Genomic DNA, 25,859 nt, shown 5'->3' with positions numbered 1-25,859 from the left:
GGGAGGAGTAAATAAATTCCCTGTGCTCTCAGATGGACCATAACTGAGGATTCTGCATTTCCTTTCTAAAGCATTTAGTGGAGAGAGTATAAGTCTGAAACTTGTATTTAGCTCTGTTTGGCTTATAATCCCCAGCATGATAGTATTTGTAATTTATGTGCATGCGTTTTATTTATTTATTTATTTTTTTTTTCAACGTTCATTTATTTTTGGGACAGAGAGAGACAGAGCATGAACGGGGGAGGGGCAGAGAGAGAGGGAGACCCAGAATCAGAAACAGGCTCCAGGCTCCGAGCCATCAGCCCAGAGCCCGACGCGGGGCTCGAACTCACGGACCGCGAGATCGTGACCTGGCTGAAGTCGGACGCTTAACCGACTGCGCCACCCAGGCGCCCCTGTGCATGCGTTTTAAATTCAGATTATTTCAATTTTGCTAATCAAATATTTTTAGAGAATATTCATTTCTGTTGGAGTGAAATAGACATTCTAAAAGAGCTATTTCTAGTACATCAATAAAATTATCATAAAACCTTCACATTTCCCCTTTATTTCTCATTAAAATGCCAGAGACCTGGGTGGCGCAGTCGGTTGAGCGTCCGACTTCAGCCAGGTCACGATCTCGTGGTCCGGGAGTTCGAGCCCCGCGTTGGGCTCTGGGCTGACGGCTCGGAGCCTGGAGCCTGTTTCCGATTCTGTGTCTCCCTCTCTCTCTGCCCCTCCCCTGTTCATGCTCTGTCTCTCTCTGTCCCAAAAATAAATAAAAACGTTGAAAAATAAAATAAAATAAAATAAAATGCCACAGTGACAAACGGCGGCGGGCATGCCCTGCTTTCAGACATTTCGGCGTGTCGCCCTTCTGTCCCCCTCTCGTCCCGGGCCACCTGTCTGTGATCACTGTTTTGTGCTTGCTGATAGAGGTTTTGTGCCTGCTCTTGGTCTTGTGGCTTTGACACTGAAGCACTGTTGTCTGCAAAAGACAGTATATTACAGCTCCAGGGTTCACTCAGCTGCCTGCTTTGCCGCTGAAACTTCATTCTTGGGAAGTTTCTGAGTTTCCCAGGAGATGGAGCATGAGCAGCATTTGCTCCAGCCTGAGTAATTTCAGAAGGCCTGGAGTCCTGTTTTGTTCTGCAGGTTTCCAAGAGTGGGTGCGGGGCATGAGAATTCCCAGCAAGGGCCATTACCACTTCTTGTTAAAAATTGGGGCCGTGCATTCCTCCTCTGTCACAGTTTTCTACCGAGTGGTTATTGTGGTGTTTTAAAAGTTAGGCCGGGCTTGAAGAAGCCGGACAGAAATTAGACTGAAATGTTTGAAGTGAGTCCGTGTGTTAAAAGCACCCCTGAACTACTAGGGGGTAAGCGTGTGTGTTGCATCTTCCAGAACAGCCTCAAATCCTTTTTAGATTTAATAATAATCTTGAGCACTGGAAAGACTGAATTAAAGCCGGATGAGACTTGCCATATTTGCAAACATTTTTGAGGCAGTCTGTAACAGATTTTAATACTTTTCTGAGTTAGAAGGAACCGTAGCATATGATGTATAATTTTTACCTTTATGAGCTATTGTTCCCTTATTAACCCCACTGCCATGATATCACATACTATGATATTATTGGAAGCGAAAAGGTCCTTATGTGCAGAGCTAATATGTAAGCCTTTCTCGGTAATTCAGGTACCCTTGAATTGCATAAAAAGAGCAGAAATATTTTAATGTCCGACTCCTCGTTTATTCACAGCTTTTAGGGTGCAGTTCCTGGATTAGCCTGGAGATGATTGGCCAAATCTTTGCTTCTCCTGGAAGCCAGAATAATTTCCAGGCTACAGTGGCAGTGGGGTTACAGGTTCAGCTTCGTCATACCCCCATTAATTCTAGTAGGTACTACGAAACATATAGTTTAAAATTTTCTTTTATTTTTTTTTTATTTTTTTTTTCAACGTTTATTTTGGGACAGAGAGAGACAGAGCATGAACGGGGGAGGGTCAGAGAGAGAGGGAGACACAGAATCGGAAACAGGCTCCAGGCTCTGAGCCGTCAGCCCAGAGCCCGACGCGGGGCTCGAACTCACGGACCGCGAGATCGTGACCTGGCTGAAGTCGGACGCTTAACCGACTGCGCCACCCAGGCGCCCCATATAGTTTAAAATTTTCTAATGGGGGTGCCTAGGTGGCTCAGTTGGTTAAGTGTCCAACTCTTGATTTCAGTTCAGGTCGTGATCTCACAGTTTGTGAGATCAAGTCCCGCGACAGGTTCTGTGCTGACAGCACCCCCCCCCCCCCCCCCGGCCTGCTTGACATTCTCTCTCCCTCTCTCTTTCTCTCAAAAATAAATAAACATTAGAAAACGTTTTTATTTTTCCTAATGAAAAGCTGGGAGCCTTCAACTTGTTGTTTTTAATTTTTTTTACCTAACCCCAAGAAGCAGCTACTTGGTTATGCAACTATGCCAAAATGAAACACAAGAGAATTCTTCTTTTGTAAGACAAATGTGTCCATTTTCAACAATGATTCCCTCTTTCTCTCTCTCCTCCTCCCTTCTCCCTTTCTCTTTCTCTCCCTTCCTTCCTCCCTCTATCTCTTCTCTCTTGAATTACTGAAGGCCCTAATTGCTCAGCACTGTCTTCATGATAAGGTCAGGAATTATACTCTGTATGCAAGGTTTTTCTCTCCAGCCTCACAGCTGACCAGGGAAGACTTGCTTCCCTCCCTGCTTCACACTCCAATCACTGAACCACTCCCAGTGCCTGAGCGTACCATGCTTATTCTCTCCCTTGCCCTGGCATGCGTTACTTCTCTAGAATGTTCACCCTCCCCTCCCTAAAGCCGGTGAGTATTCTCATAATATCCTGCCTTCGTTTACCCGTATAACCAACTACAGCGTATGGTAAACTATTTGTCTTCCCTTCTAGACTCTAAGTGACTTGTAAGCAAGACTGTGTTTATTTTGTTCACCATTGCACCCCTAGAGTTCCTCACGGTGCCTGGTATATAGTAGACGTTCGGTGAATTGTTGTCAAAGGCTCAACTGAGTCTGGATGTCACTCAGCTTGCTTTACATGCAGAGAAGTAACTTGACCTTTCAACTTACTCCTGGAGAGAGGAGCAGAGGGGCAGAATGTACCTGGAGTGCTTCATAAGTCTGCAGGAGTCAGCTCTTTTCTGGTTGCAGGGTAGGAATGGCATTATACAGAGTTCAAGCTGAAGCACAATAGGGCTGTGATGAGGAAGCATGTAGGGGCACTACACCGGGCTTGCCCTAAATCACGTAATTATTATCTTAATATCAAGATTATTTTAAATTTGCCCTTTATCTTTAGTGAATTACGAGAGGATTGCCTGCTACGTTAGAAGTAACCTATCTGCCAGAACATGAACTGTTGGTATTTAAATAAAATAGGCTGAGCCTAACCAATGCTCCTTACTATTGCGTTTCTACTATAAAGGTGGCTTAAAATTTTTCTTCCTTAAACTATTCATTGTTAAGTGTACATACCCACTGTCTATCTCAAATATTGCTTACCATCTCCATGTTGCCTGAATAATAAAAATGTCTGATAATGATGTTTGTACTTAAGAAATTGCTGGGATTAATGGGGCGCCTGGGTGGCTCAGTCGGTTGGGCGTCCGACTTCGGCTCAGGTCATGGTCTTGAGGTTCGTGGGTTCGAGCCCCGCGTTAGGCTCTGTGCTGACAGCTCGGAGCCTGGAGCCTGCTTCCGATTCTGTGTCTCCCTCTCTCTCTGACCCTCCCCCGTTCATGCTCTGTCTCTCTCTCTGTCTCAAAAATAAATAAACATTAAAAAAAATTGCTGGGATTAAGAAATATAATCTTAGGTTAGTGTGGGTAGAATTACATAAAGTAACTACCACTGTGCAGAGTCAATGCTGGGCATTTTATCTACATCATCTTTGATCATCCCAGCAACCGTGGCAAGTGGGTGCTATCATCCCTCTTTACGGATGAAAGAATTGAGGCTCAGAGGTGAAATGCCTTGACATGATCACTTAGTATGTATGTGGCAGATCTGGGGTTTGAAATTTGGTTGGTGTGTCCCACAGCCCCTGTTCTTTACTGTATATTTTTCTTCATGATGAAAGCACTATTGTTTTCTTAGGCATTGGATGTTGGTGCATATCATTGTTGAATACTATTGTTGAATGCACAATGATGACACAGTGGCTGATGGGAGCATTCTCTCATTATCCTTGAATTTGTGACCACAGACAGTGTTTGGAGAACTTTGGGATTTTAATTCAAACTGTTGGGAGTCTGCCACAAAAGCTCAAGTGATTAGCAATCGCCAGGCTGATGAGTCTTTGATTGTTTCCCAGAATTCTATAGACATGTCAAGATACATAGGCTATGTTCGCCCATGCTATATTATTTATTAGGATCACACCACTTTTGGGGACACTAATACAGGCGTTTTCTCTAACACTTTTATCGGACTTGCTCCCAACTTCCTGACTAGTCCGAGGAGGTGAATCCAGGAGCTTCTGGAATGTAGCCTGCAGGGGTAAGATCCTAGGGTCCACGTAAAGCTTAAGAAACAGTCTCAAACCTGGGGACCGAGTCAGATTCTCTAGACCTGCGGTTTTATTTCTCAGAATGAGATATAACCCAACAGCCATTTCTTTAGGGACTTGTGGCTGAATTAGTCCTAATGTTTTAAGAAACCCAAGTTTTCAAGTCTTTTACAATTATTCCAGTGAAATGTCCACTTGATAGTGGATTCTATCCAGTGCAGTGTTCTCTATTATTTGTATTCTGTATATGATGATGGAGGTGACAAGGATTTGGGGAGATTGCCTGTTTTAAGCTGCCTGAAAGTCAACTACCAATAAAACCAGCAATCTTCCTAAGATTATCCACAAAGTCTGTGATTATCATGGGTTTAAGCACATACACATTACTCTGCTTTGCAGAAGTCTTACTGTTGCTTTTCAATGACAAAGGTGATTCAGAAGTTGGGATATTGACTCCAATTTATAGATTGTGGACTATTAGAACCAAGTGAATTACTATAATTTGACACTAACACCCTCCCCTTTGATGGAAATTTCCTTTTAGATGATTCCACTCTCCTTCTCTCTGTTGGATTACCAAATGGGGCTATTGGAATTAGAAATCCTGCTTAATGATATTTGAGCAGACTATCAAGTCTGTATGCAAGGGTATTGAAAATACAGGTATGATTTCCCCAAAGAATGTAGAAATGACCTTAAAGATTATAGAAGGTGAGATTTTTAAAAAATTATAGAGTTCAAGTTGATGTTAGGAAAGTAGTCGAGGAAGGGAAACTAAATCTTATATTAGAAGGATATTTGGGTATTCCTTTCACTATTAGCATATTAGTTGATTGTGGATCACTGGGTTTTCTCTATTTCTAAAATCCATGGTTCAATGGAGAAAATAGTCTTAAAATCAAAGAAAGCAGGGGTGTCTGGGTGGCTCAGTTGGTTAGGCAGCAGACTCTTGATTTTGGCTCAGTTCATGATCTCACAGTGGTTGTGAGATCTAGCCCCCAGGCAAGCCTCCACGTTGGCCCCACTCATGTGCGTGGTCTCTCTCTCTCTCTCTGTCTCTCAAAATAAATAAATAAGCTTAAAAACTAAAATCAAAGAAAGCAAGAATCGTCTTTATGTGCCATTATGGTTCAGTTAGCACGTTTTATCTCATGAGAGATTCTTGACAGGATGGGAGCAATTAAGAGGGAATTTGGACAATACTCTGTGAACCTTGCACAAGTTTTTCTAGGAACTGCGTGCACTGGCGGTGGTGGTGGGGGGGCACAGATGTTGGGATACTCCTCACTAATGGTGATACTCATTCTTCAAGTAACTCAGCACATACTTATGGAATGGCTATTTGTACTAGACACAAAATATACCCAAATCCCTGCTTTTATTGAGATTATATTCAGAGCAGGGGTATAGACAATGAAAATTCAACATAATACATAACTGCATTATAATGAATATTAGATTAGCGCATGGAAAAAAATGGGATGGGGGTCAGGAATTCTACAAGGGGGACAGGTTGTCATTTTAAACAGGCTGATCAGGGTAGGCCACAATGCAAAAGTTGTATTTGAAGGAGGCAAAAGAGGTAGCCATGGGTACACTGAAATAAGGAAATTTTCTGTGCAAAGGCCCTAAGGCAGGAGCAGGTGTGTTTGAGAATAGCAAGGAGGTCACCGTGGCTGGAGTAGAGTGAGAGGGGGAGAGCAGTAGCAGATCACGACAAAGGAGTCACCGGTGAGTGGGGAAAGGTAGACCACTTGTGGACTTGCAGATCATCGTAAGGACTCTAGTTAGCCTTCATTCTGAGTGAAATAAGGATACATTGCGGAGTTTTGAGCAGACATGACTGACTAGTGTTCTAAAAGAATTGTTTTGGTGGGGGGATAGGCTAAATGGGTGAGGGGCATTAAGGAGGGCACTTGTTCAGATGAGCACTGGGTGTCATATGTAAGTGATGAATCACTCAATTCTACTCCTGAAACCAATATTGCATTATATGTTAACTACCTTGGATTTAACTTAAAAAATAAATAAAAATAAATGAAAGAATTGTTTTGGCTGTGAAAGGCTGGAGCAGGCAGGCAAGGGCAAAAGGAATTCCAGCGAGACATCTGGTATTCAAAATTGAAGATGGGTCTGGAGATGTACATTTGGAGTATTTGGCACCTCTACGGTACCTAAGACCATGAAATATCCCATGGGAAGTCACTGATTCCTGGAAGCTCCATTTCTAGAAGCTGCAGCCTATGGCATAGGATGTGTTCCAATCCTCGGGCCAAGTTGACCCCACCTTCTATTGTTTTTTGAGGATAGCAGGATAGCATCAGTCATAACCCGCTATACCAATTAGTTTAATCATTTGGTGTTTCCTGGACACAAATATTTCCACACCATGCACAGTTAGAGCTAGAGGTCATCTACTAAACGTTTCTCATCTTACAGATAAAAAGAGAGGCTCAGAGAGGTTAAATGATTTCACCAAAATTGTAGTGAGGGTAACGGACCTGGGAGTAAAATGGCCTTCTAGCTCAGTACCGTTCTTTATGCCATCTGGAGCACTTACAATTTTATTAAATGGAACAAGAAAGGTGATCACAGAGAGGTAAAGTCAAAGATCATTTCTGCCACCAACTGTTTCCTTCAGAAAAAAGTCGACACAGGAGAGCTGTCTTAATGCAGTAATTTTGGCTGCACTTGCATCCCGTAGTGTAAAAAGCCACAGAGTGAACTTCAGCTGACCCACTCTCAAAGGGAGAGCTGGAAGACACCTTCAGAGTTGTGCAGGCCCGGTTTTGAATAAACTGGGGAATGATTTTTGAATTCTAGAAAGGTGGGTGAATAAAGAATAATTTCTTTAATCAGTCACAATAAATTATTCTTTTCCTCTTCGACTTGGAAACTAGAGAAGGCAAGAGAAGAAAGAGAATGTGGGTAACTCTGCCATCAGCTTTTGATGATTCTTTTTTTTTGACATTTATTTACTTTTGAGAGGCAGAGAGAGACAGAGTGTGAGTGGGGGAGGGACAGAGAGAGAGGGAGACACAAATCCAAGACAGGCTCCAGGCTCTGAGCTGTCAGCTCAAAGCCCGACGCAGGGCACGAACCCACGAACCATGAGATTATGACCTGAGCCAAAGTCAGACGCTCAACCGACTGAGCCACCCAGGCACCCCTTGATGATTCTTGATGATGACTTGGAGAAGGCTGGAAAGAGCTAAATCGGCATACAATTGAACATCATTTTTATTTGACTATAGATTGCAATCAGACATATGCTCCACTTCAATTTGTCCCTGGTTCTAGTCCTTTCTTAGCTATTGGTGAGTTATTTGGATTAGCTAATAAGTTCCAATGGGTTATTATATATAGTTTGCAAACCGACATTATATTTGGAGACAGTTCTTTCATTCAACAGATGTTTATGGAGTATCCACTACTATATGGCAGGCATGAGAAATGCAGTGGTCAAGACAGGTAAGGTATATGTTTTCACAGAACTTACATTGTCACGGGGTTACATAGACAATAAACAAGAAACTAAATAAGTGAACAAGATAAATCCAGATAGTCGTAAGTGCTATGAAGGAAACAACACTGTCAAGAGATGGAGAGAGCTTAGGTGAGCTACCTTAAGTAGGTGGGTGGGTCAGGTGACTTTTGGACTACAAATCTAAATAATAAGAAGGAACCTGCTGCATGGAAGTGTGAGGCATTCCAGGCAAAGGAAAAGTTTAAGAGCAAGGGCCTTGAGGTGAGAACAGTCCTGGGATGTTGGAGGTAATGAAAGCAAGTCAGTATGGTTGAAGCATAGTGAACAGAGTAGGCTAGGCTCACATCGGGTAGGACCTCGTAGACCATAGGGAGGAACCAAATTGTAGCCTAAGTGTAGCAGGAGGCCACTAGAGGATCTTAAGCAAAGGAACAATATTATCAATTTATTTATTTGCAATAACACTGAGATTCCTTTTTGAAGAATAGGGTATAGGAGAGCAAGAGTAGGAGCAAGGAGACCCATCAGGAAGCTAATATACTGATCTAAGGAGTTAATAGTAGGTCACTCTGGGATGGTAGCAGTGGAGATGGCTAATGTGATAGGATTTGAGACAGATTTCTGAGATAGTGTCAACTGGCTGATGACTGAATAAAACATAAGGGAAAGAATAATGAAGGTGACTGTGGGTTTGGGGCTGTACAGTTAGGATGATGATGGAGCTATTGGGTAAGATGGGGAAAACCAGAGAACCATGAGTCTGGAGGGCAGGGGTTGGGGTGGAAGGTGCTCATGAATAGCAGAAGTGAGCGTTCCTTTCAAACATATTATGTCTAATATACCAATCAGCTATCTGGAGAGGTAGCTGTACAAAAGAGTTTGGAATCAGAGCTAGACAGAGAAAGTTGAGAGTCATCAACATATATAAATAGTATTTAAGGTCACAGGACCTGATTCGCTCACCTGCAAGAATTTCCAGAGAGGAGAGAAAAGCTGTGAAGACCAAAGCCTGGACACATCAACCTTGAGAGCAGGCCGACCCAGCAAAGGAAACTAACTGAGAAGCAACTTCAGTGAGTTGGGGGAGGGCTTAGTGTTGTGCAACTCCAGAAAGGAAAAGATTTCTTAGGAGGGAATAGTCATCTGTGATGAAAACTGCTGCAAGGGATCCCAGGAGATGATCCCAAACCACTGACCTTGGCAAACAGAGTGTGGTGACCTTGACAAGAGCAAGTGCAAAGGAATGACGTGGTGACAATTGGACTGTAGGGGTTGAAGAGAACAGGTGATGATGGCATGGAGACAAGTGCAGACAATTTATTTATATCTGTGGTTTCTTTCACCATTTCAGATAGGGATGCAGTGATGAGGTAGGACTGTAACCAGTATTGTTAGAAAGGTGCTAATATTAGGGGTTTAAAAAAAATTTTTTTTAATGTTTATTCCTTTTTCAAAGAGAGAGAGAGAGAGGGAACGGGGGAGGGCAGAGAGAAAGGGAGACAGAATCTGAAGCAGGCTCCATGCTCTGAGCTGTCAGCACAGAGCCCGACGCGGGGCTCGAACTCCCAAATCGTGAGATCATGATCTGAGCTGAAGTTGGACGCTTAACCAACTGAGTCACCAGGTGTCCCTAATCTTAGGTGTTTGGTGAATTAAAACTAATATGGGGCGCCTGGGTGGCTCGGTCGGTTAAGCGTCCGACTTCAGGTCACGATCTCTCGGTCTGTGGGTTCGAGCCCCGCATCGGGCTCTGGGCTGATGGCTCAGAGCCTGGAGCCTGCTTCCGATTCTGTGTATCCCTCTCTCTCTGCCCCTCCCCCATTCATGCTCTGTCTCTCTCTGTCTCAAAAATAAATAAACTTAAAAAAAAAAAAAGCTGCTGAGGATTCAACTCAGTTTAAAAAAAAAAAAACCAAAAAACTAATATACATTCATAGGACATTTGATCTCCTGTGTGTAGTTGGGCGGATTAAGCTTTCATGGAGTCCCCTTGATGTTTATACATGCAGTTCTAATCATTCTTTGACACTAGTTTCTTGGGGCTGTTTTCTGCAGCAATCCCCAAATAGAACAAAAGGCAAAAATAATAAAAGCCAGCATTTATGGAGCACTTAGTGCGCTGTTTAGTGGTGATTAGTTCATTTAATACTTACTTCAAATGGTAGGGGCTATTTAATCCCTTTCTGATAAGATCACATGGCCTCCTCTAAAATCCAGGTAGTTAATTTGTAATTGAAATCTTGCAACACAGCTTGAACTTAACTTGGGAAATGCTTGTATTTCAACAAAATTATTTATTTTATCTTTTTCCTTTTCCTGTCACCCAAATACCCCTAACCATGCTTATACAGCAGTGTGGGATTGGAACCCAGGCAATCTGGGAGCTCCAGCCCCCTGCTGCTTAATGAACATCCTTTCTCTCAAGGCACATGGAAAGGAGACTCCAGAAAGGAAAAGCAGATGGCATTTGATAAAATCAGTGTTGCTAAAAAATTGCATACCAGTAATAATGAATTGAGCTAGAAATGAAAATTTTATTCTGGAAACCTCTTAGTGGTGTTTAAAAAAGAAAAAAAATCTGCATACCAATAGAGACTGCATTTACAGAATGCTAGTCCTGTAACATTACTCCACATTCTCCCTCCAAAACTCATTTTCACCTTGATAATGAATTGCCCCTGAAAATCGAGATAGACTGTCATGCATATACATTTTTCTTTTGAAAGTGTTTTGGCATTTTCCTACCTGACAGCTAGTAAAACAGATGATTGATTGGATACTTTTACTATCTCTAAGACTGATTCTTATTTTGGGTGGGGTTATAATGAAAATAAAGGTATTTCCTGAGGAGTAACAAGCCCATAGGAGGAGTCTTTATCCTCTAAATTAGAAAAGCCTAGCACTCATTGGTGCCCAGGAAGTGCCCTAGACTGGCATTGTCTTGTTGTTCTAATCTGAAAATGACAGCATAGAACACAGCCGAAGGCATGAAGCATTTTATTATGGGTGATGCAGCTTTAATTGGTATGTGGAAGGCATGCTTGTGGAATTAGTCCTCAGAATACTGGCCAACCAGATCACTTTCAACATTTCCCAGTGTTTAGTTTCGTCTTATAATTAAGTAACAACGATCATTTCCTGACAGCTAATAACTAGCTAAAGGAGTTAGAAGCCTCATTAGGTTTATAATTTATCAAATTCTAAGCTCTTCATTTGCAGTGTTGCAAAAAGAGAAAGCATCCTCCAATTCCAAACTGATTAAAGACAATCTCTCCAAGCATATTTCATATGTGAGTGTTAATTTGTTCATCAAAGGCTGACTTTGTTATTTTCCAAGTTTTTTTGAAATAACAATTATTACATAAGCAGGAAAAAATGTTTATGTGGCTTTAATAGAGATGTATTGAACTGTGTACACACACACACACACACACACACACACACACACACACACACACACGTGTGCCTACTAAAACAAAAGTAAAATCAATAGGCCATGTATCCTTTAAGGCTCTTTTTGTGACAATTCCACATGCTTTCCTGAGAGCATGCTTGACTATCCATTAATTCCAGAAATAGCATCGTTACATGTACTCCACAAATATTGATTGAGCACCTACTTTGTGCTAGGCACTATTCTAAATGTTGAGGATACAGCAAGGAGACAAAAACTCCTGTCCTTACTGGGCTTGGAACCCAATCTTAATAATTTCTGTCTTCAAGATTACCCAGAAGATTATGTAGGCCTGGAAGACCACACATTAAATGTCTTCAAAGCGGTCCAGCTAAAGGTAGGAAAGGGTCCTTGCTGGATCATCTTGGCCACCATACCTCTGACTGTCTTCTCATCAATATGGCACTGCATAGTGGCCTCAGGTTTTTCTGGTTCAAAAATCACTCCCTGATCAACCATACTCTTGAGATCATAATCGTCCTGCTAGTGGGAAGAAATACAATCTTTTCTCTTACGGGACCTAGTGCTTTCCTCTTCATTTTGGAACCTGACATGAGCTGGTCACAAAATGACTTCTAATCCCTTGATGAAAACATTCATTTCTACAGTTTGATGTGGGGACAGTCAGACCTATAATTTAGGCTCTGGAATTCTAGAAATATGGAGCTCAAGTTACCACGATTCTTCTAAGTGACTTCAATCCTGCCCAGACCACATTGAAAAGACCTCTCGAGAAATGGAACAGTATCTTTCTAATGGTACTTACTCTGAGACTTCCATCAGAGTTCCTGTTGGGAATCCCTCAAATATCTTTCCCTTCCATATTCTAATGCATCCTTGGGGCACAGTAACCCTAGGTGCTCAAAGAAACTCCATTATATCTTCTGCCATAGGAGCAACTCAAGACATGAGATCTTCTGGGATCTTCAGCGTTGGCCAAAATGCAAAGCAGAACCCCAGGAAGGCTTCTGGCATTTGGTTAGTGTTAACACACCAGTCCTGGATTTCAGCATCAGAGATGTCCATCATTGTCCTGCATAGAATATGTGGACATTGGCCCTGGCACCTTATATGAAAATTATCCTTCTGGTGTTCCAACAGCTTCTCTTGGTTCTAGACTATCTGAAACTAAGAGTTGGGACTACCCAGTTCTCATGTTGCTAAATCCAATTCTTCAATATGTGTTCCTGGGAACTCTTCTTGCCCTGAGTATATTTAATAAACAGGCAGAATGAGTGGTTGATGCCCCCTTTATTTTATTTGAAGATTGTTTTTTCTGAATTTCTATAGAAATTCAGAAATTTCAACATGTTCTTCATTACTTTAAGTGCCATGGGATAAATATTTGAAGGAATGGGGTGCCTGGCTAGCTTAGTTGGTAGAGCATGAGATTCTTGATCTCAGGGTTATAAGTTCAAGCCCCATGTTGGGTATATAAGTTACTTAATAATAAAACCTTAAAACAATTTTTTTGAAGGAACATTCAGCTATTTTAAATCATTCGGCAGACTTAACAGTGCAGAAACAAACATGCATCTCTACTCATTCGACAGATACTCCAATCATTAGGAACCCAAGGGGAAACAAGTTGGTAATTAATGGACATGCTATGTGACTATTCTCACATAAAGTATACGGACTCAGAAGCAGGCTTTCACTTCATCCCTGAAATTACTACTGATTTAAAGTCACTTTTCCTAATGTGCCTGGCAATCCCGTTTGCCTATAATTTCTGAAGAGTTACAGTCTTTGAATTCAGTTCTGAATGGGAGGAAAGATAGTTCTATGCAATATACACATTTATTTAAGTAATTAGAAGTTTTCACAAGAAAGAAAATTTTACAGTGCTTTTCTGAATGGGCATACTCTGTCATGGAAAGATGGGCCTGGAGGGGTGAACCAAAGCACCGTGGATGCCATAGGGAGGGGCTCTCTATTTCACATTGTTTTTCTAGGTCTAGTGAAAACATAAGGATCGAAGGCTGGGCCTCACCCTGGTGATATAATCAGGAATGGAAGCTTGGTAGCAAATAATGAGGACAACAGAAGAACCATTATGTTTAGAGAAGGAAAGGTCTCAAAAAAAAAAAAAAAAAAAAGAGAGAGAGAGAGAGAGAGAGAGACTACTCCAAATAATTCAGGCTCCTTTTCTCTTTTTCTTGTGTGAAATGGAATGTTTCCATTCTCTGTTTAGCCTTTACAGGTGGTGATATCATTTTGAGAAGATACGCTTAGGGGCTTTAGAAGCCAAAGACAACCTCAGAGTCACTGGCTTCTCTGGGCAATGGGAATCTCACCACAGGAGAAACAAAGTATGAAAGTAGAAAATTCTACCCTGAATGACAAATCTATATGTTCTAAGGATGAATCCAAACTTCAGAAGCTGTGGGACTGTCCTCAGTCAGAAGTGAAACTCTTTCAATTGCTTGCATTGGGGAAACACCCTTGTCTCTAGGTTTGGGGATCATGAGTCAAAGCCAAGGACTGGAACCTCGCTAAGTCTGTGTGTGTTGGGCCTTGAAAGGGAGTGTGCTAGGTTCTGGGATTGGCGCCTCTTCTGTAATGCTTTTCCCCTCCCAGGCCTCCAGGTCAGGTCTGGCAGGATTTAATGACTCTGAATCTCTGCAATGAGTGGCATCTGGATAGCCCAGGGGGACTGGCAACAGCACAAAATTGGCACAGGGGTTGGAGAGCAGGTGGAGGGATAGAGAGCTGGATGCCTAAAAGGTGGTCTTTTGGGGGAGGTCAAAACAATCTTTTGCCAAGCCTGTTAGGTGAGTCACCAGGAGAACTGAATCTCAACTGTTGTCCATTCTAAATTTTTTTCAAAAATAGCACTGAATGTATAGAAACTTCTGAAATGAATTGTCTGATACTGTATACTTCTATTTACCCCTAAAAAGAGAAAGTTACATGGTTGGTTGATAGGTTGTTAGTTATTTTCAATGCATGGACTGTCTTTAAACTCCAGGTATTAGTGTTAAACAAATCAAAAATATTTTTAGTCAAAAAATATTTTTAGTCAAATTTGTCTAGGATGCAGTGGGACCCGGCCAAGTGGGTTCAACACCTTAAAGAGCATGAGTCATCCATGAAGATCATCCCTTCTCATTTTCTTTTGAGTCATCATCTGCACAGCTTTAAAATTACCTTCAGGGATAAGGCAACATAGCTGACTTTTTTTAAAGCAAATTTAGAAGACAGAAATCTTTCATGTCTGTTTCCCCTGAAGTATGGTCTTAGAGAAGGAGTCCTCCGGGGATCATATCCAGAGAGATGGCGTGTTCGCCACCTCTGAAGACTCTAAAGTTTTTGTCAAACCTCAAAGTGACCTAAGCTCTTCAGGAGGGAGGGATATTTTAGGTCATGAATAACATAGACAAACCCAGAACTCTCATGGATCTATAAGCTCTTGCCTCTGTAGAAACAAGAGTGGGCTTTGGGGAGGGAGGAGTCATCATCCCGCACACACATTTGTAAGGCAGTCCCCTGGAAGCAGCCAGAAGCCAGATCTTTGAGAGGTCTCAGAACCTACCTTAACTTGGGTTTCAAAGAACTGCTAACACCTTTGGCTAGCAACCCTAAGCAGGCTTGGTTCTGGTTACAGAGAGACCTTCTAAACAACCCCAGAAAGTAGCTACTTACTGAGTCCCTAATAAATCCAAATGGAACTCCAAAATCCCTGCTATTGAGGGATGTGCATTTCGTTGAAGTGCCCCTGGTATCACAAGGCCCCCCTTGAAATGAGTGTTTTCTCTGAGGAGTGTTTGGGTTCTCTTGTTTGTTTTCTGCTGTTGGCCCTTTCTGCCATGTCCAGCTCTCTTCCTTTTCATGGGCACAGCAGAGCCTATTACTGCAAATTGGTGATGAGGCAAGGTGGCTGGGAGGTGCTCCCGCATGGGGGAGTTCTCTTGTTTTTATAACCGGTGCCAGCTCTGAGTAGATGGTGAGTAAGAGCCTCTTCCTCTTCCCTCTGGGCTGCCCTTGTCTCCCATGCCAATCTTGTTGCTGGCCTGTTTCGGATATGGTGCTAAGCAAGGGCGGCTGCCTGGCTCTGATGCTCCCCAGGCTCAGAACTCAAAACTCGAGAAGGCGGCAAAATCCGTAAGTGAGGGCTGCATTGGCCTGTGTTTCCTACTAGCCAGTATTCCTGCATGAGGGCTTCTGGGGAGAAGTGGCAAATGCGAAGGTAGTCAAAGAGCGTTTGTCACTCCTACTTCCTCCATTAGGTAAATTGAAAGTGCTCGCTTGGCACGCAAGAGCAAAATGGATGGTGAATGCACCTTCCAGTGACTTTTGGGCTGATTTTAGGTTAGATGGCCTTTTCTGCAAAAGAGTCTTAATTCTGGCAAGTTTCTTTCTTTCTTTCTTTTCTTCTTTCTTTCTTTCTTTTTTCTTCCTGTCTCTTTTTTTAAAACAGAAATAACATGTTTGTTCATTCTTATGTTTGAACATTACGATATAAGAGCAATTATGGTTATCCATACTTTATACTCCATACATTGATTTGCCATTTTCCATTCTGGTTTTGAGAATAATGTTTGTTTTGGATTTTAGTTGCTCTTTTGTGTGTCTCACTAACTTGTTTGCCGGCTGCCAGATTATTACAAGCAGATATAAAGGGGAGTTTTCTTCTGGAGAAACCTCCACAGTTCATGCTCAAAGGATATGTTTGTATACCCTACAGAGGAAGAAAGTAATTCATTAGTATCTTTGTGTGTGTGTCTATGGTTTCTTTCTTTCTTACTTTTCTTCTTCTTTTTCTTTTTTCTTTTCTTTTCTTTTTTTTTTTTTTTTGGCAGCTGTAATCCGCAGTTTCTGCATCTTTTAGCATAAATATCAGTTTCTCATTTTGTAACATGATTTCTTTCCAAACTTGTAGCTTAATTGAATCTAGCTTTGAGTGACACTTTAAAAAATGCTCTCCCGCATCAGAAGCATTTCTCCAAACCAGGTGCTCTTCATGCTCACCTGCTGGCAGTGTTTGATTAGCAGCCAGCTACAACGGGTGTTCGTATTTGTGCCAAATCCATTCTATACATGGCGGTCTGTGCTTGAGAAGATGAGTCATGCTAATTACTCAGACCCCTTCCTTGGAGGTAATGTGCCAAAATCACAGAGCAGAAAAGCCAGAAACAGTATGAGCCTTGGTATTGATGGACCATAAAATCAGAATTTCATCTCCTAAGATTGCTTTGTTCTCAGATACATCACCCTTTCCAGCTATGAGCTCACCAACACTTGCTCTATCTCTGGGCCAGTTGGCATCACTGCCATTCTACAGACGCAGAATGGGAGATGCAGCTGGGCAAGCCAAATTACCCCAAAGCCAGGTGATCTAGCTAGAATGGGGAGCCAACTGCCTTGACTTCTCTCCAACCCCTTGCTGTCTCAGACGACGCGGCTTAGCCGAGAGACCCGGAGGCTCAGTTGAAACTGCAGTGTTGCCTGAAAGTGATCTGTATGTGAAGTATCAGTCAGAAGCCAGGAGAAACTGGATCAAACAGTGGATGCACAAATGGAGATTGGGAGAAGGCAGCAGGGAATGAGGCTAAAAATGAGGGAATCTGGGATGTAAGTCCAAGAATGTAGGGAATATCCTTTTTATGCAGGCCACGACGCCTCTCTTAACTGTGGGCTGAAATATGCTAGATAATATATGTCATACAGCAAATACAGAATATCCTCCAGTAGGAAATGGTAGTCAAAGGAAAGCTAATGCATAAACTTCAATCATCAATTTAGTAAATATTTATTTATTGTCTCCCATGAGCTGAATCCTATGCAATTCATCTTTGTAACCTCACTGCCTGTCACATGGTAGATAGATTAGATGAATGGATGGATTGATGGATAGGTGGACACACGTTGTCCATGAAATTTTCTTTTAAGGACTTCCTGTCTTCTCCCCCCCCCCCCCTTCCTCCCTTGGGAGGGCCCATGCAGTTCAACAGAGACTCCTGCCTCACCCCTCCCAGAACCACCCACTCGCAGGAAGGAGAATTTCCTTAATGAAGGCCAGTGAACATGGGCTGTGTGCCCACAGGGAGGAAGGCTTTATATACTTTTACCCAGATTGAATCTGGGAAAACCACGTCAGGAAGAAGGCCACACCCTAGCCAACTCAGGGGAGTAGCATTTGCATGTTATAGCCTTCACTGCAGCAAACCCAACACAGGTGTATACTCTCTGGGTCAGGCAATCAGAGCGAATTTGCCCCCCAGGTCTCCAGAGGTCCGCCACCCTTCATCCACTATCTCTTGAGCTTGCCTCCTGGATCCCAGCTTCATCTCAGACGTATGCAGCCAGGATCTAGGAAAGGCACACCAGGCACCATTATTTATTGAATGCCCTCAATGCATTGGCCTCAAACCAAATGCAGAATTAGATTACTATACCTGACCAGTTGGTTCACATTTTAAACAAATAAATAGGCAGATAGAGGTGAACTAAGTAGAAGGGAAGGTGGAAATATACTCCAGGGAGAGGCTGGTGCCAGAGAGGGAAAACCGGTCAGAGCCTGTCATTTTGAGAGCTTAAGTAGGACGGATCTTAAAATATTTCAGATCCAGCTCCATGTTTTTGATCAGCCAGAGAACAGGCAAACTTGGGTGGGAGAGGGAAAAATGAGTCACACACTTCGTGCATTTAATGTTAATTCATTCCTTTGTGGTTGTTTCTGTCTTTGGGCTACCCCTGTGCCTTGTATGTGCCTCTGACAAAGCACGTGGCCAGCCATTACCAAGCAATTGTTTGTTTACTCTCCATCTCCTCCAACGGAACATGAACTCAATGAGGGCAGGGTCTTTGTCTTCTTCACCTCTGAATTCCCAAAGCCTGATCAATAAATGCTTCCTGAATTTACATATGATACCCACCTCAGTGACTATAGCTGAATTTCCAATGAGAACTTGGGCCAGGATGTTAGATGCTCTAGGAATTCAAAACAGAGGTAACTATGGATTGGAGGGGTCGGACAGCTTTCTTGAATATAGTATTATTCTCTGGGATCTGAGATGATGGGATTGAGAGTGGGAGGTGGGCAATTGCCTGAGGCAAAGGCTCAGAATTGGGGGTACTCTTGTGGTTCCCAGGGAACGATGAATGGGCCAGTGTGGCTGAAGCAGAGGGGTCCTGTTTGAAATGTTGGTGTCACGTACAAAAAAGGCAGGGTGAGGCCAGTGTGTGAAGGGACAAATAAAATTGTTTGCAATTGAAATTTTCAACAGTGGGAATCACAGAAGTCATTTGAGCTAGGCTTTAAAAGATAAAAGGAGAGCTCAGAAGAGCTGAACCCAGCAATGCCCCAGCCATGCCAGGCAAGACAGCTTGGAGCATTAGGTGCTAGAGGCAAGGAGCCTACGTCAGAAGGGACAGCAACAATCTATGAGTTAAGTGATCAAATTCTGATCTTAGAAAGGTGACAGTGGGAATGACTTTCCAGATTTGGTGGGGAGACTGTTTTGAGACAAGTGCATCATTTGTATTCACAATTTTCTGTAAATAAGGATTCAAATAATGATGGCTGAACTCTTAGTGCTTAATCTATGCCAGTCACTATTAGCATTTTTACATAGTATCTCAATACACCCTCACAACACCTCTTTGAGGTATTATTATTATTAGCCCTGTTTGACAGATAAATTAACTGAGGCATGGAGATTAAGAAACGTGCCCAAGATCATACAGTGAGTGAGACATAGAGCCAGGATTCAAAACAGGTTGTAAGACTGCATACCTCAAAGTGTTCACCACAAATACTTAAACAAGTTCGTGGGAGGGTTTATGTATGATGGAGGAGGTTCTAAAATGTGATGTGTGTTATCACCATTTCGAAAGGAGAATAGAGAAGCATTTCTTACATTAGCTTATCTATCATCATTATTAGTTGCCTACTCTGGTTTATACTGATCAGGATTCATTAAAATTTAGAATCTGTAACAGGATAATATGCTTCTTTTTAAACATTGATTTTCCTAATTTAAAAATTAATAATATTCACAATAGGGGCACCTGGGTGGCTCAGCTGGTTAAGCATCTGACTTCAGCTCAGGTCATGATCTCGCGGTCTGTGAGTTCGAGACCCACGTCGGGCTCTGCGCTGACAGCTCAGAGCCTGGAGCCTGCTTCGGATTCTGTGTCTCCCTCTCTCTCTCTGCCCCTCCCCCGCTCATGCCCTGCCCCTCTCTCTCTCAAAAATAAATAAGCATTAAAAAAATAATATTCACAATAAACATCAAAATATTCCAGAAATAGCAGATATAAAGTGAATATCCTGAGCAATCCTAATTGCTCCTTAAATCATTCTCCATTGTTGTGTGAAAATTCCTCCAGCCTTTTTCTTTTATATATGCTTATATAATGTCATCATATTATCTTCATTCTCATCATTTATGTTAATAATAATCCTTTTGCTCAGAGGTAATCACTCTGTTTTGTAATATGCTTTTTTATTTAATATATTTTGTACATCTTTCCGTGTGAGGACACACAGTTTTCTTGCCTTTAAAAGTTACACAGGGATTCACAGTCACTTTCAACATGACCTCCAGTCTGGATTCATGTTCTTTTCCGATTAACAGAGCAATACGTCTGACATGACCTAGATTCTTACCTCAATGCCACTTTGTTCCTTCTGTGTCTGGGATACAGGGCTCAAGGAGAAGCAAGCTCGAGTGGGACTCAGTTTTCTGTTTCTGGGAAAATAACAGAAGCTGGCGTTTCTCTAGTATCCCTATGATCCAGCAACTATTCCTAGCCCCACTTTATAGATGGGGAAACTAGAGAGATTAAGTAACTTATACTTGTGCAAGGTCATACAGTTAGACATTAGAGAGTCAGAACCTGAACCCAGGCTCTTGTGCCCGCAAAGCCTGTTTATTTAGCACCACCCTTTCCCTTTATCTCTTTTTACCAGGCTTTTACCTGAGTAATAGGAAGGGGGTTCCATAGCATCATATTGCAGTCAGCTGCAGAGGAAAAGTTAGTCAATAAAGGTGAGCTCTGCTATTTCTCATTAAGGCACACTTCACAAATACCTGCACGGAAAAGGGGTGTTGTCTAAAGAAGCACATCCCCTCCCTGTGGGTCACTAGTTAGTGTGGAATGTGACCCACTAGCTCCCAGCAGTCCCAGGGGACACTTCCTAGGACTCGAACCTCGTTCAGTGTCTTTCCTGCTGGTGGAGGCCAGGGAAGGGGAGTCTCAAAGGTTCCTTGGGTGAAGCGGAGTTCCCCACTTCCCAATCGAGTGACATGACAGCAGCAGCAAGGCTCTATCTATCCACCCAGTACAACCCACACACAAATTTCAAAAGAGACAATTTAAGTGGATAAGCGTAGATAAACAATCTCGGTGGAGCGTCCTTACAAGGACTTTGTTCTTTTGTTTTTGTTTTGTTTTGTTTTGTTTTGTTTTGTTTTGTTTTGTTTTGTTTTGTCTAAGTGAACTAGACTGGTTTAACAAACAGCCCCCTTTAATGGAATAAAGCAACTCCTTTGCTTTGTGCTAGGAGAGCCTAGCTAGGACATATAAAATTATCAAATTATTTCTTCCCAAGGTAGGCATTTTCACAGTGCTTCAGCATCAGAAGGGAACTGAAAAGTTAAGCAGTTCAGATTCCTGTCTCATATGTTTTACAACGGCCCCCTGAAGTAGGCAAGGAGCTTCCATTTGAATACTGTCAGGGAAAGTGAACTCACTAAGTACAGAAACAGACTGTCTCAGGGCACCTGGGTGGCTCAGTTGGTTAAGTGTCTGACTCTTGGTTTGGGCTCAGGTCGTGATCTCATGTTCTTGGGTTCGAGCCCCGCATCGGGCTCCTTAGTGTGCAGGGGGGGGCCTGCTTGGGATTCTCTCTTTCTGGCTCTCTCTGCCCCTCCCCTGCTTGAGCTGTCTCCCACCTTCAGTCCTTTCATCCTTCTTGGACCAAACAGAAGCCATTGAATGGTTTTTCCACTTCACCACCTTGCAACCTTTTGAGCACAGTTACCATTTCCCTGCCAACTCTTGTCTTTTTAGGTTAGTCTTGAATTCCTTCACCCACCATTCCCGTGTCATGATCTAGAGTCCTGGATGCTAAGGTTTTTCTTCCTTGATTGTGTTCCAGATTGTCCATGACCCTTTCAGATGGGTGACATGTAACACAGAACGCAGTGCTTCAGGGAGGACCGGATGAGGCAAATTGCTTACTTGTTCTTGATGGTCTACTTCGATCAGGTGCATTAAACGTAGAACTTTGCCCAATTCTTCAAAACAAGGGGAAACCAAGGAACTTTATTCTGGAAAGTTTGTAAATAAATCAATTCACCAATTTATTTTTCTTCAAGCAATAATATAGGGAAAAGAAACCTATGGACCTACATTTTTCATTTGGTGTATTTTAGCATCTTTCTGATATGCCACTTTTTGTCATAATATTCATCCATGGTCCATCTATACGCTAGGAATTGTGTGGGAAAACGGTGCTTAAATTTCATTAGTGTTAAGTCGTGACTCCTGGGGCTTCTTAAAAGTGTCTTAAAAATTGAAGAGATAAAATATTGTAGAGTATTTCTGGATGCCAGTGATTCTTTGAAGTGGAGAGCTAGCCTCTTAAAGACCAGGATATTTTGTTAGCAGCTCCCCTCCCCGCCCCCACCACCACCTTACTGCTGCTGCCTTGATGGAATCAAGTTTCTGTGAACTCTTTCAGATTGCCTTGAAAGGTTTACTACTTCCCTCCTCTACCACAGGATTTAGGTCCCCACTCCAGATCCAGATTAGTTTTTGTAACACGAGAAGAAAGTAAAATAATAGAGTAGGTTTCCCTCAAAAAGCTTTCTTTGATTATAAACTGTGTCCATGTACATGTAAGATTTGATTACACTTTAGACTTCTCTGGAAAAATTAGTGTTGGGATATACAAGAAAATGGGTGGTGAGGGTATATGAAGGTGGGAGTACATTAGACGCTCTTGTACCATTTTCTAAAAAGTGTATGATTGGGGGTCTGTACAGAAAAATGTCATCAAAAGTCGGTACATATGAGGAAACCACTGTCAAAATTAACACTGTTCTTCAGCCATTTGCTAAATAAGAAAAGAAGGGCAAAATCTTTTTTTTTCCCCCGCTTACTATAGTATCTTTAATATCTCTCTAAACAAAGAGCACTGTCCAATGTGGAAAGGAAGGGCAAAATCTTAAAGACAAATGAATTTTAAATAAACAACAACTAATTATAGCAGGGAATGTGTTGGAAAGAGTGGTTATATGTAATTATATAGTAATTATATTGAAAATGTAATCACATGCCACCTAAACATTTGCTGGGGAATAAATCCACCCCCTGCAACCATCCCCTTCTGATCTCAAAGACCTACATTGACTTTGTAAAATGTGTGATATGGTTTCCACTCTGTAAAGGGTGACCTTTTCCAGGGCAATTAAAAGGTGCTGCTTTGAGGATATTGGAACCCATGCTCAAAGGGATAAAAGGAAATTGAAACTTCTATTAAAAGGAGCTAATGATGCCTAGAGCAGTTGGGATTAAAAAAGAACAAAGTCAATTTTAAAAAAGATCTCCAAATCAAAGAGCAGCTTTTCTCATCAAATACCAAGAGAAAGCAAAATGATTTTTGATGAAAAATGGGGCAATGGAATCAGCCTTTCGCCTACATCCTGGGGCTTCAGTCAAAAGTGGTAAGAAGTTTTGAGCAAAATCCTTTGAACTTTTTGGAAGGAATGTGCTACATGTATTTACGATAATGTCATGAAAGATAAACTAGTTTGTCTCTCAAATTAGGTACATATTGAAAGGATAACAATAAAATATAGTGTGTATAAGATTGATTTATAATTGATTCCCCATCTGACAAAATAATTCCAGAGTTAAAAAGCTAGCATTTTATTTTTTTCAACTTTTTTTTTTTTTTTTTTTTTTTGGGACAGAGAGACAGAGCATGAACGGGGGAGGGGCAGAGAGAGAGGGAGACACAGAATCGGAAACAGGCTCCAGGCTCTGAGCCATCAGCCCAGAGCCATCAGCCCAGAGCCCGACGCGGGGCTCGAACCCACGAACCGCGAGATCGTGACCTGGCTGAAGTCGGACGCTTAACCGACTGCGCCACCCAGGCGCCCCAAAAAGCTAGCATTTTAAAACATAGAAATATAGTTGATGTATATAACATTATACCAGTTTTAGGTGTACGAAATAATGATTTGATATGTCTATGCATTGCAAAATGATTACCACGGTAAGTTTAGTTAACATCCAGCGCCACCCCTAGTTATGATTTTTTTCCTTGTGATAAGAAGATACATCCTTCTTATCTGTGATAGAAGACTGTTAAGATTTACTCTCTTAGCAACTTCCAAATATACAATACAGTATTGTTAACTCTGGTTACCATATTACACATTTCATCCCCAGCACTTACTTATTTTATGTCTGGAAGTTTGCACCATTTGACTACCCGTCACCCATTGTGCCCATCCCCCACCCCCCTGCCTCCGGCAAACACCAATCTGTTCTCTGTATCTGTGAGGTTTTTTTTTTTTTATTGTTGTTGTCGTTTTAGATTCCACATATAAATGAGATCATTTAGTATTTGTTTTTCTCTGTCTTACATATTTCACCTCACATAATGCCCTCAAGGTCCACTCATCTTGTTGTAAATGGCCGCATTTCTTTCTTTACGTGGCCAAATAATATTCCATTGTATATATATACCACAACTTCTTTATCCATTTATTTATCGATAGACACTTGGGTTGTTTCCATGTCTTTCTATTGGAAATAATGCTACAATGAACATGGAAGAGCAAGTGAGTATCTTTGTTTTCCTCAGATAAATACCCACAAGTGGAATTACTGGATCATATGGTAATTGTAGTTTTAACTTTTTGAGGAATCCCCATAGGGTCTTCTACAGTGGCTGTACCAATTTACATTCCTACCAACAGTGCCCAAGAGTTCCCTTTTCTCCACATCCTCACCAATACTTGCTATTTCTTATCTTTTTGATAATCATTCTAACACTCATGAAGTGAAGCCTCATTGCAGTTCTGGGTTGCAGTTGCCTGATGATGTGTGATGTTGAGCACATTGTTATGTACCTGTTAGCCCTTGTTATGTCTTCTTTGAAAAAAATATCTATTCATTCTCTTTACCCATTTTTAACTTGAATTCTTAAAAATTATCTTTGCTCTTCAACTGTATGAGTGCCTTACATATTTTAGATATTAACCACTTATTAGAAATATGATTTGCAAATGTTTTCTCCCCTTCTAGAGGCCACCTTTTCATTTTGTTGATGGTTTCCTTTGCATGCAGAAGACTTTAGTTTGATGCAGTCCCACTTGTTTGTTTTTGCTTATGTTGCTTTTGGTATAAAAATCCAAAAAATCGTCGCCAAGACCAATATCAAAGAGCTTACTTCCTATGTTTTATTCTAGGAGCTTTATGGTTTCAGGTCTTATGTTCCAGTCTTTAATCCATTTTGAGTTAATTTTTGCATATGGTGTAAGATGCTGGTACAGTTTCCTTGTTTCGTTTACAGCTCTGTAGCTCTCCCAATGCCATCTGCTGAAGAGAGTCTCCTTTCTCCATTGTATATTCATGGGTCTTTTCTCATAAATGAATTGACCATATATGCGTGGGTTTATTTCTGGGCTCTCTATTGTGTTGCATTGATCTGTGGGTCTGTTTTTATGTCAGCACCACCCTGTTCTGTTTACTACAGCTTTGAAGTATAGTTTGAAATCAGGAAGTGTGATAGTTCTGGCTGTGTTCTTCTTCTCAAGACTGCTTTGGCTTTTTGTGGCCTTTTATGGTTCCATACAAGTCTTAGTATTGTTCACTGTCTTTCCATGAAAAAAATGCCACTGGAATTTTGATAGGGCTTACACTGAATCTGTAGGTTGCTTTGGGTAGTATGGACATTTGAACAATATTTTTCCCATTCATGAGCATGGGATATCTTACCATTTATTTATGTCTCCTTCAACTTCTTTCACCAATGTCTTATAGTTTTCAGTGCACAGCTCTTTCCCCTCCTTGGCTAAATTCATTCCTGGGTATTTTATTTTTTGATGCAGTTGCAAGTGGGATTGTTTTCTTAATTTCCAAAACCTAGCATTTTGATGACCTGTGATGCACACAGTGACAACGGTTAGATGATTGCTGTGATGGTAATTATTATAACCTTGGTATGCGGCTCACTCCTGAATACAGTTGATAGTAACCATCTATGCTAGTCTGCTCAGTCTGCCATAATAGAATATCACAGACTGCATGGGTTAAACAGCAATTTATTTTCTCACAGTTCTGGAGGCTGGAAATTCCAAGGTCAAGGTTCTAGCATGACTTGGTTTCTGGTGAGAGCTTTCTTCCTGGTTTGCAGATGGCCACCTTCTCT

The 25,859-nt window shown here is 41.7% G+C and overlaps 1 protein-coding gene across 5 annotated transcripts in view; it reads left to right on the top strand.

Annotated features, from left to right (window-relative positions):
* The window catches only part of SHROOM3 (shroom family member 3), a 329,233-nt gene that overhangs the window by 180,528 nt on the left and 122,846 nt on the right, over window positions 1-25,859 (top strand). The window contains exon 1 of one of the 5 annotated variants that reach the window (XM_040480691.1): window positions 15,427-15,568. The exons of the other annotated variants lie outside the window; for them this stretch is intronic. Coding sequence (XP_040336625.1) covers window positions 15,489-15,568 — 80 coding nt within the window. The 5' untranslated portion in view covers window positions 15,427-15,488. Of the gene's footprint in view, window positions 1-15,426; window positions 15,569-25,859 lie in introns of those variants that run through there. 5 annotated transcript variants of the gene reach the window in all.

This window comes from Herpailurus yagouaroundi, unplaced genomic scaffold, assembly GCF_014898765.1.
Source record: "Herpailurus yagouaroundi ecotype Mexico unplaced genomic scaffold, PumYag 28, whole genome shotgun sequence".
Lineage (NCBI taxonomy): Eukaryota > Metazoa > Chordata > Mammalia > Carnivora > Felidae > Herpailurus > Herpailurus yagouaroundi.
Note: the sequence above shows the minus strand (reverse complement) of the source record. Positions and strands in the feature narration are given on the sequence as shown.